The sequence below is a fragment of the Rhinolophus sinicus genome, linkage group LG07 (assembly GCF_036562045.2).
Source record: "Rhinolophus sinicus isolate RSC01 linkage group LG07, ASM3656204v1, whole genome shotgun sequence".
In the NCBI taxonomy this organism is placed as follows: Eukaryota; Metazoa; Chordata; class Mammalia; order Chiroptera; family Rhinolophidae; genus Rhinolophus; species Rhinolophus sinicus.
In genome coordinates this window covers 53,257,673-53,274,166 of record NC_133757.1, presented here as the reverse complement: position 1 = coordinate 53,274,166, position 16,494 = coordinate 53,257,673, and the positions used below count along the sequence as shown (strand labels likewise).

General features: G+C 41.9%; 1 protein-coding gene across 36 annotated transcripts in view; it reads left to right on the top strand.

Moving 5' to 3' along the window:
* KCNMA1 (potassium calcium-activated channel subfamily M alpha 1) overlaps positions 1 to 16,494 on the top strand; it is a 715,366-nt gene that overhangs the window by 618,256 nt on the left and 80,616 nt on the right. For all 36 annotated transcript variants that reach the window (XM_074339646.1, XM_074339645.1, XM_074339641.1 and 33 more), the window contains 2 exons: positions 4,686 to 4,809; positions 9,414 to 9,638. In XM_074339646.1, the coding sequence (XP_074195747.1) occupies positions 4,686 to 4,809; positions 9,414 to 9,638 (349 nt within the window). The remainder of the gene's footprint in view (positions 1 to 4,685; positions 4,810 to 9,413; positions 9,639 to 16,494) is intronic.

Genomic DNA, 16,494 nt, shown 5'->3' with positions numbered 1-16,494 from the left:
CAGGGTAGGCCTCAATCTAAATGGGATGCTTTTAATGACAAGAAAGGTCTTATGTGATGAGAAATGAGGTCTTAAAAATCAAGCAAGGAAAAGGATACAATTTTATAACCATTTTGTCATTTTCCTTTCAGAACTTTTTCTGGGGGGTTTTGGTTACTAGGACTTGAATGTAAATTTCCAACATGGAACCCACTGCCACAGAAAAAACTGGCATTTGCTGCATTTGCTTGTAAGGGGAACTGTGCTCTTTAAAATATAATAACAGCTTCTTCACAGCAGGTTTGCTAGAAAAGGGATTTGTGGTTTTGCTTTAGGCTGTTGTCTTCAAGGCAAGCTTTTTGTCCTTCTGCTGTAGCAGGGCGTTTAGTTCACGTCCTGAGATTAAATGAGGGCAAGTGGCATTCTTTGCCCTGCAAACCGTCGAAAAAGAATCTCTTACTCTTTATTTGAAATCAGGCATGCATAATTTCTAGCTGTGGACTTTGGAGGTGTGAGCTGAGATGCAAGAAGTGTAGGTATGAAAAATGTAACTCACTAGAGCTCCTCATTTGCTATAAAAATATGGGTATTCCTAAAGGGACCCTTCAGCTATTGGGACATGGCCGAAGCTCACCCAGCCCTAATTGGTTTTTGAGGCTCCCTGTGCATGTTGTCCAGACAAGGGCTCATGAGGCCATTTTCTACTGACTCTTTACTCTTCACCTATGTCTGAGATCTCTCAGCATTATAAAGCAACATAAGGTACTTGAAAGTACTACAGGAACAGGCATGGTAAAGAAATTTATCCTGTCTGGCCCAAAGTAGTTACAGACTCTCATGTTGCTGGAATGAATCATGTTCCAAGCTTCCTCTCAGACAATGGAATCCAGTGAATGAGGAACAGAAACAGTTCTAGCCCTAATTGACTATAAAGTCATCAGTCTTCCATGCTTTGTATTGCCCATCTTTGCGCCAACAACTTTTCGCTTGCTCCGTGCCCTTTGGCCTTTCAATGCCCAACAGTGGTTCAATATTTCCAAAATTCTCCTAGCCACCTCTTTCCCTAATGAGAGCATACTGCTTCAATCAAACCTTAAAGGTCTTTGAGGCTCAAATATCATCTATCATAAAATACCCTTTATATAACCAGCTTCTCTAGAATGTCTCAAACAATGAGAAATCCACTGCTTTGGGAAACAACTCATTTCACTTTTGAAAAACCTTAAATTTTTATAACATTCTTCCTTTTGGGAAACTTGATGTTTGTTCTAGCTAAATCTCACGCATTGTTCCTAGTCTGCTCTCTATCTGTCATACTCAATCCATTGAATCCATCTTTCATTTGTCCGCCATTGTACATCTGAAGACAGCTCATCTATACTTCAGGTTAGGCAATAACATAGCTGACACCTCCAACAATGGTTTTGCATGCCGTTCTTCTGCTCTTTTCACTTGGGCCTCAATTCTCCGAGAGGGTCCTAATGGCTGCTAATGTGCCAACACTTAAGATATACTGAGATCCTTCCCCATCTTTCAGGGCTCTGATCAAATGTTATCTTCTCAGTGAAGCCCTCCTTGTAACTCAAATACCAGACAATTAACCGCTTCTGCCTTAGTGTTCTCATGCCACTTGTACATTACTTTGCTCTAACACTTAGCATAGCGTATCACAACTATCGGTTGACATTTTTGTCTCTCTGCTGCCTTATGGCCCTGTCTCTGAGTAAGTGATTCATGTTTATTGGTTGCTTTGCTGGTTCAAGAAACCCAAATTCAAATTCCAGGTACCACGGCTGGTCAGACAAGAAAATACCCTTGTTCAGGGAGATTTTTGATGGTTCTCAGATTGGATCCTTTGAGGAAAATCCTGGGTGACTTATATTTAAATGATCCAGGCCAGGCTGAAAGACTTGTGGAGAGTTCCATGTTCAGCAAGCCATACCACGGGGACTTCCCAGATGCTTCTGGGTGTTCCAGTGCCAGTCATGGCTTGCAGCCCTAGTATTGAATTGTACCCTAAACCCCATGCCAGTTAACGAGGCTTGGCATTAAAAAGCTGTCTCTTTTCCTCTCATTGAGGAGTAATTGATCATCAGGTTTGTTTATTTACTTTTCCAAGATGAGGGTTAGAGGCCAGTGTTATCATGGAATGATTTCTTCCCAGAAAGAGAAGGTACCAAAATGTTTGTCCTTTTCCTCTCTCTTTTTTAAATTGGTTTCAGGTGTACAAAACAATGTAGTAGTTAGACATTTACACCCCTCACAAAGTGATAACCCTCCCCAATCTACTACCCCTCTGACGTCGTATAAGCTGTCACAATTCCGTTGACTCTATTCCTTATGCTGGACTCCACATCCCGTCCCACTTCTCAGAATGGTATCAATTTAAAACCCATAAACTATTTATTTCTGGATTTTTTACTTAATATTTTCAAATCACTGTTGACCGTGGATAACTGAAAGCAAGGAAAGGGAAACTGTGGATAAGGGGGCATCTGCTGTAGTGGGGAATTCAGCATCCTGGGGGTAGGGGTGGGGGTGGAGGGTATGAATAAAAAAAAAAAAAAATGTCCTTTCTCCAAAGACACAAATTTCCAAAAGGAATTTTAGCCAGCTTGCTTTGTCATCTGCTTGCCTTCTGATCTTATGTAAATGTTGTCCTGGTTGTCTTTTAAATCCTGAATGCATTGAGTGCTGGTCTCAGACCTTCCTGAGATAATACTTCCTCTCCTACCAAAAAACAAGGTTCTTTATCTTCAGGGAAAATTTATTAAGATTCTCTTCCAACTGAAATATGTTCTTCTAGGGCTGGGAAGAGTTCATTCTGTTCATTTTCTCAAATCTCTTCTCTATGGTGGTTTCTGTCCACCTACTTATCCCAGAGAGTGGATATCTATAGAACTATTAGACATTCTTCTTGAACAAAAACATTCAACCTTTCCTCTTGCCCTGATCTGTGACCAGTTCTTATTAGCAACTGTGTTTTTTATTTTTTTATTTTAGCATTTTTGATTGAGTTCAGGATTTGAAAGGTGGCTTGGTGCTTTACAAGACCTCAAGACTTCCCTGCAACTCAGCTACTGAGGTGCTATTCCAAGGGGGGGGGGGGGCTCGTCTCCTTTAAGATGCGATATGACAGTACCTATGGTAATCTAGCATATTCATTGAAGATAACTTTGCAGCATTGCCTCACATGATATTTGTCATTTGGCGTAGCCTGAAAACAAATTCTCAGGAGTAAGTAAATGCAGTCAGAGTTTTCCCATCTTAAGTGGGGCTGGGAGGTTATTTTGAGGGTCAGGATAGATACCCTGAAAACTTAATTCTAGGTCTGTGACCAGGTAGGAGGGATTACTGTCCCACTCTCTGTGTTCTGAATATATGAATGAGAAGCATCAGAGAAATTTCAGAGGGAGAAATACTGAAAGCTACGTAAAGGTCCCCGTTTGATGCTTGAAGTAGATCATTTAAAAAGAAGCATCACTTTACCATAAATATTTGGAATTTGAACGTATTTCTATTTTCTGCCTTGAACAAACAGCATTACTCAGGGGAAATAGCTCCACTGCACAGATAGCTAGCAACACCTGGGACATTGTTCTAATTGTATGTGCTCATTGTTGTAGAAACCCTAATGACCACCTCAGAACCGAGGTACAGAATCATGATTGGAGATAGATCTGGACAGAGGGTATGGCTCAAGATGCAAGAGTGTGTTTCTTATGCTGTAAGCTTCTTAGACCTGCCTCATTCTATTGTAATGCTTAAGGGTTTCGGTGAGGCTCTGCCAGTCCACTGGAGGGGAGGCCTCTGTAGAAGCACCTTCCTTTTCTACTAGTAAACAAGGCAAGAGAGGGTGAATGTAGCCCTGAGAATTCAAGACAAGTTTATTAAGATGCATCTGCACTTGAGGCTCTCATGCAAGGAATGCTACAGTCGGGAGGTGAAAGTGGGGGTGGGAGGAGCATCGTTGGATGGTTAGTGCAAATGCAGTTGTCAAGGCAATGAGAGACGGTGTTGTTTAGTATTGAAATCATGTATTCCAGATGTGGGCATTTGGTAGTCAATCTGCTCTGAAGTGACATGCTGCTGAATCTTTAAAGGGCTTCAGCCGAGGAGAGCAAAATCTGATTGGGCAAATTGCTAAAATATTTAAAGTGCAGCCTGTTAAAGCTTTTACTGCGAAGAGAATCACGTCAGAAGTTGTAGTCAGAAAGAGCAAGTAATTGGCTTTCCATCCTCATGCCAGTCAGTCAGCATGAGACTCTATTCCTCTTCCTTCCTCTTCATTGCCAATGCTAATAACAACCCTTTGAGGTGTGTGTGTGTGTGTGTGTGTGTGTGTGTGTACGTGCTCACATGCTGGAATGATTGGATAGCTGGTAAAATGAGAGGAGTGGGAATGAGATATCTATTAAAAAAAAAAAAAAGGAAACCAAATTCACAAATGATGTGCAGGCCATTTTGGATAAAGGGGAACAGGAGAGAATGGCAGAATTATTACCTGACCAAGGTCACCTGCACACTTACAGGTGGTGGTTTGAGGCAGTTTTCTTTCAATGGATGGGTTTTACAAGCACAAGAATGGCCTTCAGTGACAACCATTTCCTCTGCATCTTTCAACTCCTCTGAGATGTAACTCGGGGCACTTTCCATGTATAATTGATCACATTTTCCACTTAGGTTTTCCTGTCCTTTCTCTCCAGGCATGACCCCTTGTTAATTCCCGGCAATGATCAGATTGACAACATGGACTCCAACGTGAAGAAGTACGACTCTACTGGGATGTTTCACTGGTGCGCGCCCAAGGCGATAGAGAAAGTCATCCTGGTGAGTGGCAGGCCGTGGAATGGATGGCATCTACGTCTGTGCCAAACTACGGTTGCTAGGAATATGATTTTCCTAACTGGATGGTGGGATAAGACCGTCCCCAGTCCATATTATTTTTGATAATTGAAATTCGAGATACATATTGAGGCAGCTAGAATTCTCATCTGAACATGAACCAAGAGCAGAATTTTCCATCTCTCTATATTTACTTGTTCATTAAGATAGGGAGTGATCAACATGCTGTGTGAAAGGCATCATGGGAGGACACGTGCACCATAACTTGTCTGGATGTGGTTCTGGGGCCAGAGCCTGCCTGTGCCAGTTAGTGGCTGCGTGGCTGTGGCAAGTCACTTGATCTCCTTGCACTTCAGTTCTCTTAGCTGTAAGAAAATGAGATGAGAATGACCCTAACTAAATTAGGGTCATTAGTGCAAATTAAAATCCAGCATATGACTCAACAAAGTTAACTATTATCATCGTTATGATTAAATGCCATGAAGAAATCTGAATGCTACCTGTATTATTATTTGTTTATAACACTATCTTGTGTTTGTCTATATCATAGCTTTGCACACACGGTACACAGGCAATATGCATTTGCTGATGATGACTGTGGTGAACCATGGGTTACCTCTGGAAAGTGGGGGCTCAGAACCCTATTTCCTGGTTGGCTCATCTCGGTAGCAGCCATGGGTTTCTGGTTTGTCCCAGGAGTGTCAGCATAGATAACAATCCATTCTACTCTTTAGACGTGTCCTATTAACAGCTTTAGGTTTTAATGCCTGCATCAGCTTTCCCACAGTTTATTGTCTTGCTAATCCATGGAAAATGGATTCATAATCAGAAAGGTCAGATGGAAGGGTTCTTTCTCCCTGTGCCTCTAATCCCCAGATTGCTATGACCTGTTCCCTTATGTCAGCCAGGAAAATTCTATCATTTCTGATATCATGGCCTCCCTTCCTAAAAAAGAGCTCTTCCAGTTCTTCAGAATCGCTTTGTACACTAATCCAGTAGATTTTTTTCCCTGTGTTTTTTCTGAGTGTGTGTGTATGTGTGTGTGTGTGTGTGTGTGTGTGTGTGTGTTCTCAATTTAATTGTAACCATGCATGAGGAGCCAACACAGCATTGTGCTGGAGGCTGTCTTAGAGGTGTGAAAGTTGCAGACAAAAGCACAGAAACAGTTATTGTCCAATTTACCAGGAGTGCAATTTGTTCTAAGAACAAAGGTGCTTGTGCAGTTACGTCCTGCTACTGTGTCCATCGCACTTTTGCTCTGGTGATCTAACACAGCTGGTGATGTTACTCACCTGAGGCAGGTTCCAGGCTGGGCACCATATCTGTGACCCGGGTTTTAATAACTAATGGACCTCCACTCAAAGTCCCCTACCGGCGGGAAAGAGTTTAGTGAGGCGAGCTACTACTGTTCTCATCTGAAAAGTAACATAATTTAACAAAACATTTATGACATGCTTTTTATGTGCTAGGCACGGCTGTTGTTGCTGGGGGTACAACCTCTCCTAGGTCTTGTATTCTAGTGGGGGCTAAGAGAAGATATCCAGGTGGACAAATGAATATATAATATGTCAAATGTTGATAAAGTGCTATGAAGAAAATAAAGCAGAGTCACAGGCTAGAAAGGTGCTATTTAGACAGGGTGGTCCAAGAGGCCCTCTCTGAAGATGGAGCAGAGATGACAATGCTCAGAAGATGCTTTGTGACGTGTGTACCCAATGGGTGCAGAACAGTAACTTTAAAAAATAAGATTAATTTTAAAAAATAAAATTAAAAAATAAGAGATGGCCTCAATCTTGAGGAAATGATCATCTCATTGGAGAGAAGACATAAAATGAAACCATGAAACAATATTTTTAAAGTCAAGTGTTGAGAGGCACAAGGTGCTATTCAAATCTAGGGGAGAAGACTAGCCTGCATTGAAGTGGCCAGGGAAGTGTTATTGGACACAAGCAGGTAGTGCTTCGAAGGGGCTAAGGCCATTAAGGCCCAGCTTGGGTGAGGCTTTGAAGGATGTATAGGACACACAAGATGCATGTGTGAATAGTTTCTCTTGGGGGTCTTAAACCTGAAAGAGCTTAAGAGCCTCCAGCGCTGAGGCCCAGGAATTGGTATCTTTACAAGCTTCTCCAGGTGATGTTGCCGTGGCTGATGTAAGGATTGGTGTTTTGGTCTCCAGTTCTAACCTTCTGGCGTCAGCATCTGTGCCTTGGCCACTCTGCTAACTGGTGCCTTCCTTACCTCCCTATTCTAGATTTCCTGCCCCTCCTCTGAACCCAGTTTGCATTCCTCAGGCTTGTTGAAGGGAGCTAGCCTCAGGGGACCTGGTCAACTGAAAATAATTAGGAGCCCATCACAGCACGTTACAGACTCATTGACCCCCTACTGGTGGTACCCAGGCACACACACTTTCATGAAGCCAAGATAACCAACTCCAGGTCTTCTCCATGAAACAGGGATGTGAGGTGTGACTCCCCAGTAGGTCCCCCTTGGTCACAGTTTATCAAATATTTCTTACAGCCTGTGTCTTAGGTGTTACTGTACTGCTGCAGTGGGAAACCAATAATGGTGACAGCCCCTATTTTATTCTAACGATCAGGGAGTGAAAGCTAGCTTCTTCCTGTCCTTGGGGTTTACTGTAATAACCCTGACATTGTCGTGAATTGCAATATTGGCATTTAAACAATCAATACACTGGTCAATTCTAGGGATTAAATGGAGCAGAGTTTGATACGTGCAGTGGACATTAATATGCCTCCCCCAAAGCATTGTAAGCCACATGGGCCATCCAGGCATGCAGTGGTGAACAGGGAGGAAAGAAGGCCAGGTGGGAGGGATTGGACCAGTAGGAGAGACAGACAAAGGCCCACAACTGGTTTTCTTTGTGTTCTGGTCACTAAAACAGTGAGCAAAACAACCAGCAGTGGCTAGCCATTTGCATTTCCTGGGAAGCTGGGATCCTCCTCTTACAGCGGTAATTTGATTCTTTCATTTGTTTCCTTTGTAGATACAGGCCTAGGGTTGGGGAAAGATATGGGTTGTTGACTTGCTGATCTGTTTCTAGATCCTTTCAATGATTGTTTGGGAATCTTCCTTTGGTGACATATGCAGGAGAGCCACTCCAGGCATGCTCTGGAAACCCCCAAGGCAGCAAAGGATAGGGGTCAGCAAAGTTTCTGTAAAGGATCATATAATAAATAATTTAGGTTTTACTGGCCAAATGGTCTCTGTCACAGCTAATCAACTCGGCCATTACAATGTAAAAGCAACCATAGGCAATACCTATGAATAAGATTGGCTGTGTTGCAATAAAATGTTAGTGGAAGTTGAATTTCATATAATTTTCACATATGAAATATTCTTCCTTTGATTTTTTCAACCATTTTAGAATGTAGAAACCAATCATAGTTCACTGGCCATGACCATGCAAAAGCCAGTGGTGGACCAGATTTGGCCTTTGGGTCATAGTTTTCCAGCGCCTGGCTTAGGATATCATGTGCTACTTATTGATACAATGATGTACTCATCATCTCATAGATGAATCTAGAACTCAAAACAGAAATTTCTTGAGCTATGGCCAACATAGGATCTGACCATTTTATCATCATCTCAGCAAGAGTCAGAAAGGGCAGTTCATTGTATCAACAATTTAATGGAAACTAAATCTTCCCTTTCCAAATAGCATCAATATTGCTATTCTTTCTGATTTTTACCCTGAAAAGCATTATGAAAGATCCCCTGCTCATATGCATGTGTGGCATATCTTTTTAAAATCTTTTGTCAGAAAAGATAGTGATATGTGTGGATATATGTTTCCATATATTTGTTATAGCAATATACGAGGTCAGACAATTAAGTTTGTGAACTCATCCTGGAAAAAGTGCCACACACCTCATTGCTGAATATCACTACGGTCACCTTTGAAGTACTCCCCTTGGGAAGCTATGCACCGACTCCAGCACCTAGTGCACCATTCAAAGCAATTTTGGAACTAGAATGGCCATCAGAGCTGTCGCCAGATTACGCTTGATGTCCTGAATGTCATCAAAATGTCTTCCTCTTAATATTTCCTTTATCATAGGGTAAAGAAAGAAGTCTTTGGGGGCCAGATAAGGTAATTGGCGGGGGGTGGGGTGTGTTTCCAATACAGTGATTTGTTTACTGGCTAAAAGCTCCCTCACAGACAGTGCCATTGATTGTCGTGATGCAAGAGCCATGAATTGTTGGTGAAATGTTCAGGTCATCTAACTTGTTCACGCAGCCTTTTCAGCACTTCCAACTAGTAAACTTGGTTAACTGCTTGTCCAGTTGGTACAAATTCATAATGAATAGTCCCTCTGATATCAAAAAAAGATTAGCAACATCATTGCAATAAAAGTTCACGAACTTAATTGTCAGACTCTACATACATACTCAAATTATAAACATGTATGGCATGTGATGAACGTTGTTGAAATAAAAATTATAGCAGTAATAGCACACTGTAAGCACTCGACAACTGTTTACTCGCTCTTTAACACCAGTGATTGTTTTGGTTCTTACTGCAGCCCTATGAGGTCTCCCCAATGCTCACGCCCTTTTCCCTGTTGCAGACTCGAAGTGAAGCTGCCATGACCGTCCTGAGTGGCCATGTCGTGGTCTGCATCTTTGGCGATGTCAGCTCAGCCCTGATTGGCCTCCGGAACCTGGTGATGCCACTCCGTGCCAGCAACTTCCATTACCACGAGCTCAAACACATTGTGTTTGTGGGCTCCATTGAGTACCTCAAGCGGGAATGGGAGACGCTTCATAACTTCCCCAAAGTGTCCATATTGCCTGTAAGTCCAAGGTCACATTATTGATGTTTCTTTTCGTTTTTTTTTTTTTTTTTTCTTCTTATTTTCATTCACAAAAGAAAATCCCAGATGGATATAATAGTTGTAGCTTTGATCATTCCTCTGCTTCTTTATCTGGTTATGGGCCTGAGGACTCAGCCCTTCCCCTGTGCTCTGTCTAGGAATATCCAAACCCTGGAGACCTTATTAAGAGGAATTTGCAGCCAAGTTCAGTCGCTCATCAGACATGAAGTTTAGCTGGTATCAGATGGATTAACCATATCAGTGTCTAAACACTCTCTTGCCTACTCAAACCTCGTGCTGTGTGGTGGTATGGTGCTTAGAGCAGAATTTACTTATGGAACTATTTATATCATTTTACTTATGACATTATTTAAGGCTTGGGGGAATCTTGATTGTACCACATTCTATTTCTAACTAAATGTATTTAACAGAGTTCTTTATTTCTGCTGTACGAAGGCCAACCCCTCCTGCTGGTCAGCCCCTACCTCCCATTCATTTAGAAGCCCAGCAGTGTTTTCATAGGTTTGTGTGTGTGTGAACATGTACACCCGTGATATTCTTGGTTACAAAGCCCTGGTACCGAAATCTAAAAGAAAAGTTTGGGACTCCACAATTTAGTGCGAGGACATGGGATACATGATCTGGTAGTCCTGTAACTACTTCCTAATTATTCATCAATATATTTGCCACAAACTTTTCAAAAATTGTATTGTGCATTTCAGCATTTGATATACCGTGTTTCTCCGAAAATAAGACCTAGCTGAACAATCAGCTCTAATGCATCTTTTGGAGCAAAAATTAATATAAGAACCAGTATTAGATTAGATTAGATTAAATTAGATTAGACCTGGTCTTATATTATATAAAACCTGGTCTTATATTATAGTAAAATAAGACCAGGTCTTATATTAATTTTTGCTCTAAAAAACGCATTAGAGCTGATTGTCTGTCTAGGTCTTATTTTTGGGGAAACATGGTAGTTCTCCATGTCACAAATCAATGCAAGTATCACCTATTCTCCACACATTTTTTTGGAAGTTCTTGTCCCTGACATTGAGGAACATGAATTTGATGCTACATTTCAAGAGGTCTGGGTTTTTTTCCCCACTTATGGAGCTGAAATTCATTATTTCTATTATCAGCTTCTAGAACCTCAAAAATGGAGAACAAAGAGTCAATAATATAAATCAATAGCAACACATAAGGATCTACCCACAAGTAATATGCATTAATAACCACCATTTGTCCTTACATATGTACCTGGCATAATAGGTGCTCAATATATATTTAAAGAAGTGAGAAAAATATAGACAGATATCTTTTGAATGCTGGGCCAAAAACTCACTGACTTAATAAACACATGTAGTTAAAAATAGGCAGGAAAAAGTCATACATAGAAGAGCATAAACAGGTATACACCTTGCTAATTTCAGATATGATCGATTTGATTCTATTTTTCCACCATTATCTGCGTACACGTAAGCTTACATATAGTCCCCTGGGAATGCGTGGACTACAGTCTAAAAATGTTTTGTAAGGAGCTTATTATTTTACTGGGCTACATGAGTCTGTGTGTATGTGTGATGTCTGGTGTGTCTGTGATGTTTCGGTGTGTGTGTGTGTGTGTGTGTGTGTGTGTGTGTTTCCTTCTCCATGCCCTTGTACACATCCACTCACCTTCCTGCTTATATGTGAACAAGCTTTTATATTTGCAGGTCCTTCGAAAACCCTCCAAAATTTAGCGTGCTCAAGCACAACATATTTGTGCACAATGGGCTTTCTGTATCTTCACACATTTCCTTGTTTAAACAGGGTCTCACAGCTAGGGCCAGCCCTAAGAAACACAAGGTATTTCTACTTACGTCATTTGTATTTCTTAAGTTTTGAAATCATGTGTGTACAACTGTGCAGAGATTGTCTTATATCACAATTACTGCTGGATTCCCTTCAAGATGAAAATTAAAAGAATATGGATGTAGGCAATTGAGGCTCATGCACTGGTGAAATGATCCAGGTAGTTCATCATACGTTTTGTACCAAGAGGCCACAGGAAGAGAGGGGATTCTTCTCCTTCTCTCAAAAGATACTGCTCCGGAGTCTGTGACGGGCCAGCCGCCACGAGTCGATCAGTACCTGAATGGGGGAGTGGGAATGAAATAAAAGACACACACAAATGCTAATGCGGCCGGTCTTAGGTTGTAAAAACGCTTATTGATCATTAACCGTCATTGGCTATCGATCTCCTTTGAGGAAAGCCAGAGACAGCAGTGGCTTTTTTTAGGCAGGGGGAAGGGGAGGCAAGGCTCTTTTTTGGATTTTTTAAGGCAGCTCATTGGGGGTCCCCACTTGGTTTTGTCTGGCTTAGGTTGTATCTCTTGTGAGATATCTTACCCGTCTTTGGCTGTAAATCATCTTTTGGGGACCAGACAGAGAGACATAAGGTGTAAACATAAGCAAAGTTTCTAAAAAGGCACAGTCTTACAGACTCTTTTTTTTTTAAGGAAAGACATGGGGGGGACAGTCGGCTAGGCTGTTGTGTGACTACATCTCCCCCTTTTTTGTTTTTGAAGTATGAGAAACACAGAACGTGTAGTTATTTTATTTATAGCCTGTCGGAGGGCTATTTGTCTACATCTGAGGACTATGTAAAATAAACAGAACAATAAACAGAATAGCAATATCTCCAGTAAAACCTCTACCCAAAGTCTTTATCTATTTAACAGGGTCTGAAGTGGAAAGTCCTTTTGTAGCTGTGGAAAGTGAGCTTTCCCACACCCTAGGGGCGTGGATGGGTATCTATAGATGTCTTTTTTTTTGTGGGCTGTCATTTATGGTATGGTTTAACACCGACCAGGAATTCACAAAGGTTTTTTTTTCCGGACCTGGAGAAATACAAGCAAAGCCTCTTTTCCGTGTTATCTCGCGGGGAGAAGTAGGATCAGCTTTTCCAAGTAATATTTTAAACAAAGGTTGTAATTTACCGGTTGTCAACCGCAACTGAGGTCTAATCCAGTTAATGTCTCTCAGTAGCTTTTGGAAATCATTTAATGTTTTTAAACAATCTCGCCGGATTTGTATTTTTTGAGGCACAATGGCCTGAGGCATTAAACAATATCCCAGATAAGAGTAAGGAGGCACTTGTTGAATTTTTTTGGGGGCTATAACCAGCCCATAATTGTGGAGCTTTTTTTTTGTAAATGAGCAAAAGCAGCAAGCAACTTTGGTTCACAAGAGTGGGCAAGAATTATGTCATCCATGTAGTGGATGATGTAAATATCTGAAAATGTCCTTTAGGTAGGTTTTATAGCAGCTGATACAAATTTTTGACATAATGTAGGGCTACTAGCCATTTTTTGAGGTAGCACTAGCCAATGATATCTCTTAAAAGGTTTTTGTAAATTAACAGAAGGAACACTGAAAGCAAACCTAGGGCAGTCATCAGGATTTAAAGGTGTAGTATAAAAACAATCTTTTAAGTCCAAAACAATTTTATATGTGTTTTTTTGGTATGGCTGCAGGACAGGGCAAGCCTGTCTGTAAGGCTCCCATTAATTTTATGGTTTTATTAACCTTTTGTAAATCTTGTCATAATCTCCACTTACCAGATTTTTTTTAATAACAAATGGGAGAATTCCAGGGAGAATTGGAGGAAGCAATGTGTCCCTTTTAAAGTTGGTCCTGTACTAGCAGCTTGTAAACTCTTTTGTAGGGGGGACCTTTGATCTTTTACGCCTGGTAATTGTCTCATTGTCACAGGGGCTACAACAGGGGCCTCAGGCTGTGGATCCAGCCCTGCAACTACACTTGGAGGAGAGCTTAATTGTAACCTAGGCTTCTATTTTGATTGAGATTTTAATAAAGGCCCAGTCTGTTGAGCCTGGACTAATTGCATTTGAACAGAGAGGGAAGTGAGTGCAGCTTGTAATCTTTGCACCTCTGCTTCCAAGGGGGATCTTTACCCCGAGGATTCCATTGATTTCTAAAAGGAATCTGGGGACTCCGAGGACAATTTCCTCCATCCACAGCAACTTTAAGCTCAATCAGCTGTCCCTGAATCTTTTTTAGCTGATCTGCAAAAGAAAGTGTAGTGCCTGCAGGTTGTCTGTCTTCTTGAGCCATAGCCACCAAAGGAGGGTATTTGTTCCTATTATATTTGGCTGCTTCATCCTCTGAGTCTTTCTGATCCTGAGAGTCTAAATCTTCCCAGTCCTCGACCGGAGGTTCATAATAAATAGGCTCTGTATCTTTAAAAAGTTCTTCTGTGGGTTTGGCTTCCTCCCCCTTTTCTCTCTCTGCCAGAGAAGCGGCAGATGAAAGAATTTCTTCATTGCCAGCTTGTTTTACTTTCTCTAGCTTACAGCTCTTACGCCTGAGATCTAAACAATCTCTAATCAAGGTCCACAACCCGAATGTTTCTACAGGGATCTGCTGAGGTCCGTGGGCAGCACAATAATCTTGTAACTGCTCTCCCATTTTCTCCCAAGTTTCCAGACTGACAGTGCCTTTTTCTGGAAACCATGGACAAACTTTTTTTACAAATTCTAAAAACTTATCTAACTGTTTTCTGCTCACCCAACTGCCACGGGCGGCAAGCAATTTCTTAAGTCCTCTAACATACAGGTCCTTGCTGCTAGCGTGACCCATCCTTCACCCTAACTCGGCCCTTCTTTCAAACAAAGAAAACACTCTGATGCCCGTCTGGCCGTGCGAGCCAAATCTGTCTTGGCTAAGGCGCTCCGGTATAATTCCCCGGACAGGTAGACAGAAGTCCAGTCGCCGTTATGCCGTATGACAGAACCGGAACCGCAGATTAGGGCCCAATCAAGCTCCGTGACAAGAAGTCGTGGAACTATCACTCACTCACACATTCATTCGACCGAGGGGTATTGTGCCTTACTCACCACGCATCCACTGATAAGCTCTCTACGAGCTGGGCCCTTGCCACGTGGTGTTCCTCACTGTTACCCCCGTATTCAGGTCCCTGTTCGGGCGCCAAGTGTGACGGGCCAGCCGCCACGAGTCGATCAGTACCTGAATGGGGGAGTGGGAATGAAATAAAAGACACACACAAATGCTAATGCGGCCGGTCTTCAGTCATGCTGAAGCCCTGAGTTTATTATCTCTAACCAATATATACAGTTTGAGTACGTGCAGTTAAACGAAGAAGATATGCATTATCTCAGTGAAAGTAAATCTTTCCAGCCTCAACCTTACTTTGACATAGAAGATACAAGGTCACTGAAACTCACAAAAGTAAATATCTCAAGGAGACAGAACCTACCAATTGTCCAGAAAGCCCTTAGTTTTCTGTGTCTGGGAACTGGCCGTTTTCATCACATTCCTCAGCAGCCGTTAGGCGCTTTTCAGATAAGGCAGAGACAATGTTATGGGGACAAAAACCGAGCCAGTCTACAAGGTTCAGGGTTACAAAAAACCATGGCTCCCCACAGGAGTCTGGGATTAGTAGCTTCCCAGCCCCATCATACTAAATGCTTCTTCCTCCTTAATTCCTCTTTGTGGCGATATTCTGGGGGCTGAGAGCAGAATCACGACTGCCACTGAGTCATAAAAGAGGGTTGCTTGCCTTGACATCTGCAGCCACGTCAGTCTTCTCAAAGTCCCTTTTCCAGGAAGCATAACCAGAGGAAGTTTTCAGAGACAAAGGCAGTTGGCAAACCCTCTCCATACACAGTCTAGTGAGCTGAAGGATACTGGAGCGTCCATGTAGGCCAAGCGGAAGTTGGATTCAAGCTAGAGGACCAAGGAGGCCGGAGACTATGTGAACTCCAAAATGACGCCCCTTGGGAGCTCAGCCACAGGATGGTCTGATGAGTTCTGCTGTGACCCCTCCCCAAGGCACAAAGCCTGTGGAGTTCCTGCCCCTCACCTCCAACACTGACCCTTCTGTTTCACCTGTGGCTGCCTTCACGACCGCTCTCTCATTATCTCCTTGATCTGGGTTCCCCCCCCCCACTGTTTTTAGTTGTTACGGGATTTTTAAAACATCTGTTCACTGGCTTATTTATTTTTAATTACACCAGTAATGTACAAACACATTCTTTTTATAAAATATTCAAACAATTACAGAAGTATGTAAAGTCAAAACCAAACTTTTCCCTTCACCCCCAATCTTATTCTCCTCCTCAGAGGTAATTACTGTTATTAGTGTGCTTTTCCTGAACTTTCTCTGAATGTACATGCATTTATAAAGACCTTCATAAATACAGAGTTTCATTTGGTGAGTTTCCTTTTACGTAAATGAAATTATATTTTTCAAATTGTCTAGAAGTAGTTTTTTGTTTTTCTTTTTTCCACTTATCTCTCTATTTTAGAGATTCTTCCAAGGTGAAACCTGCACGGAGGGCTGTTTCAGTCCCTTTACCTGCTACATAGGCTTTCATTGTCTATATGTCCAATGGTGTATTTAACCATTCCTACCATGTTTCCCCAAAAATAAGACCGGGTCTTATATTAAGTTTTTGCTCCAAAAGACGCATTAGGGCTTATGTTCAGGGGATGTCCTGAAAAATCGTGCTAGGGATTATTTTCCAGTTAGGTCTTATTTTCGGGGAAACATGGTATGTTGTTTGACAATTAGGCGATTTCCTTGTATTTTTCTTTTCTTTTTTTTTTCTTATTGCTGAAAATACCCAATAGAATTATATGACCTGAAGCTTCACTCCTTCCCATCTCGCTTTTGCAAGATGCACGTTAACGCCACTCTCTCCCACATCCTCCAAGTGGAGAAGCACTTTCAGCCCCACCTCATCACACCACGCTCACTGGCTATTTCCCCTCAGCTGCCCTGGAAGTTCTACTTGGAGCTGCTGTCTTT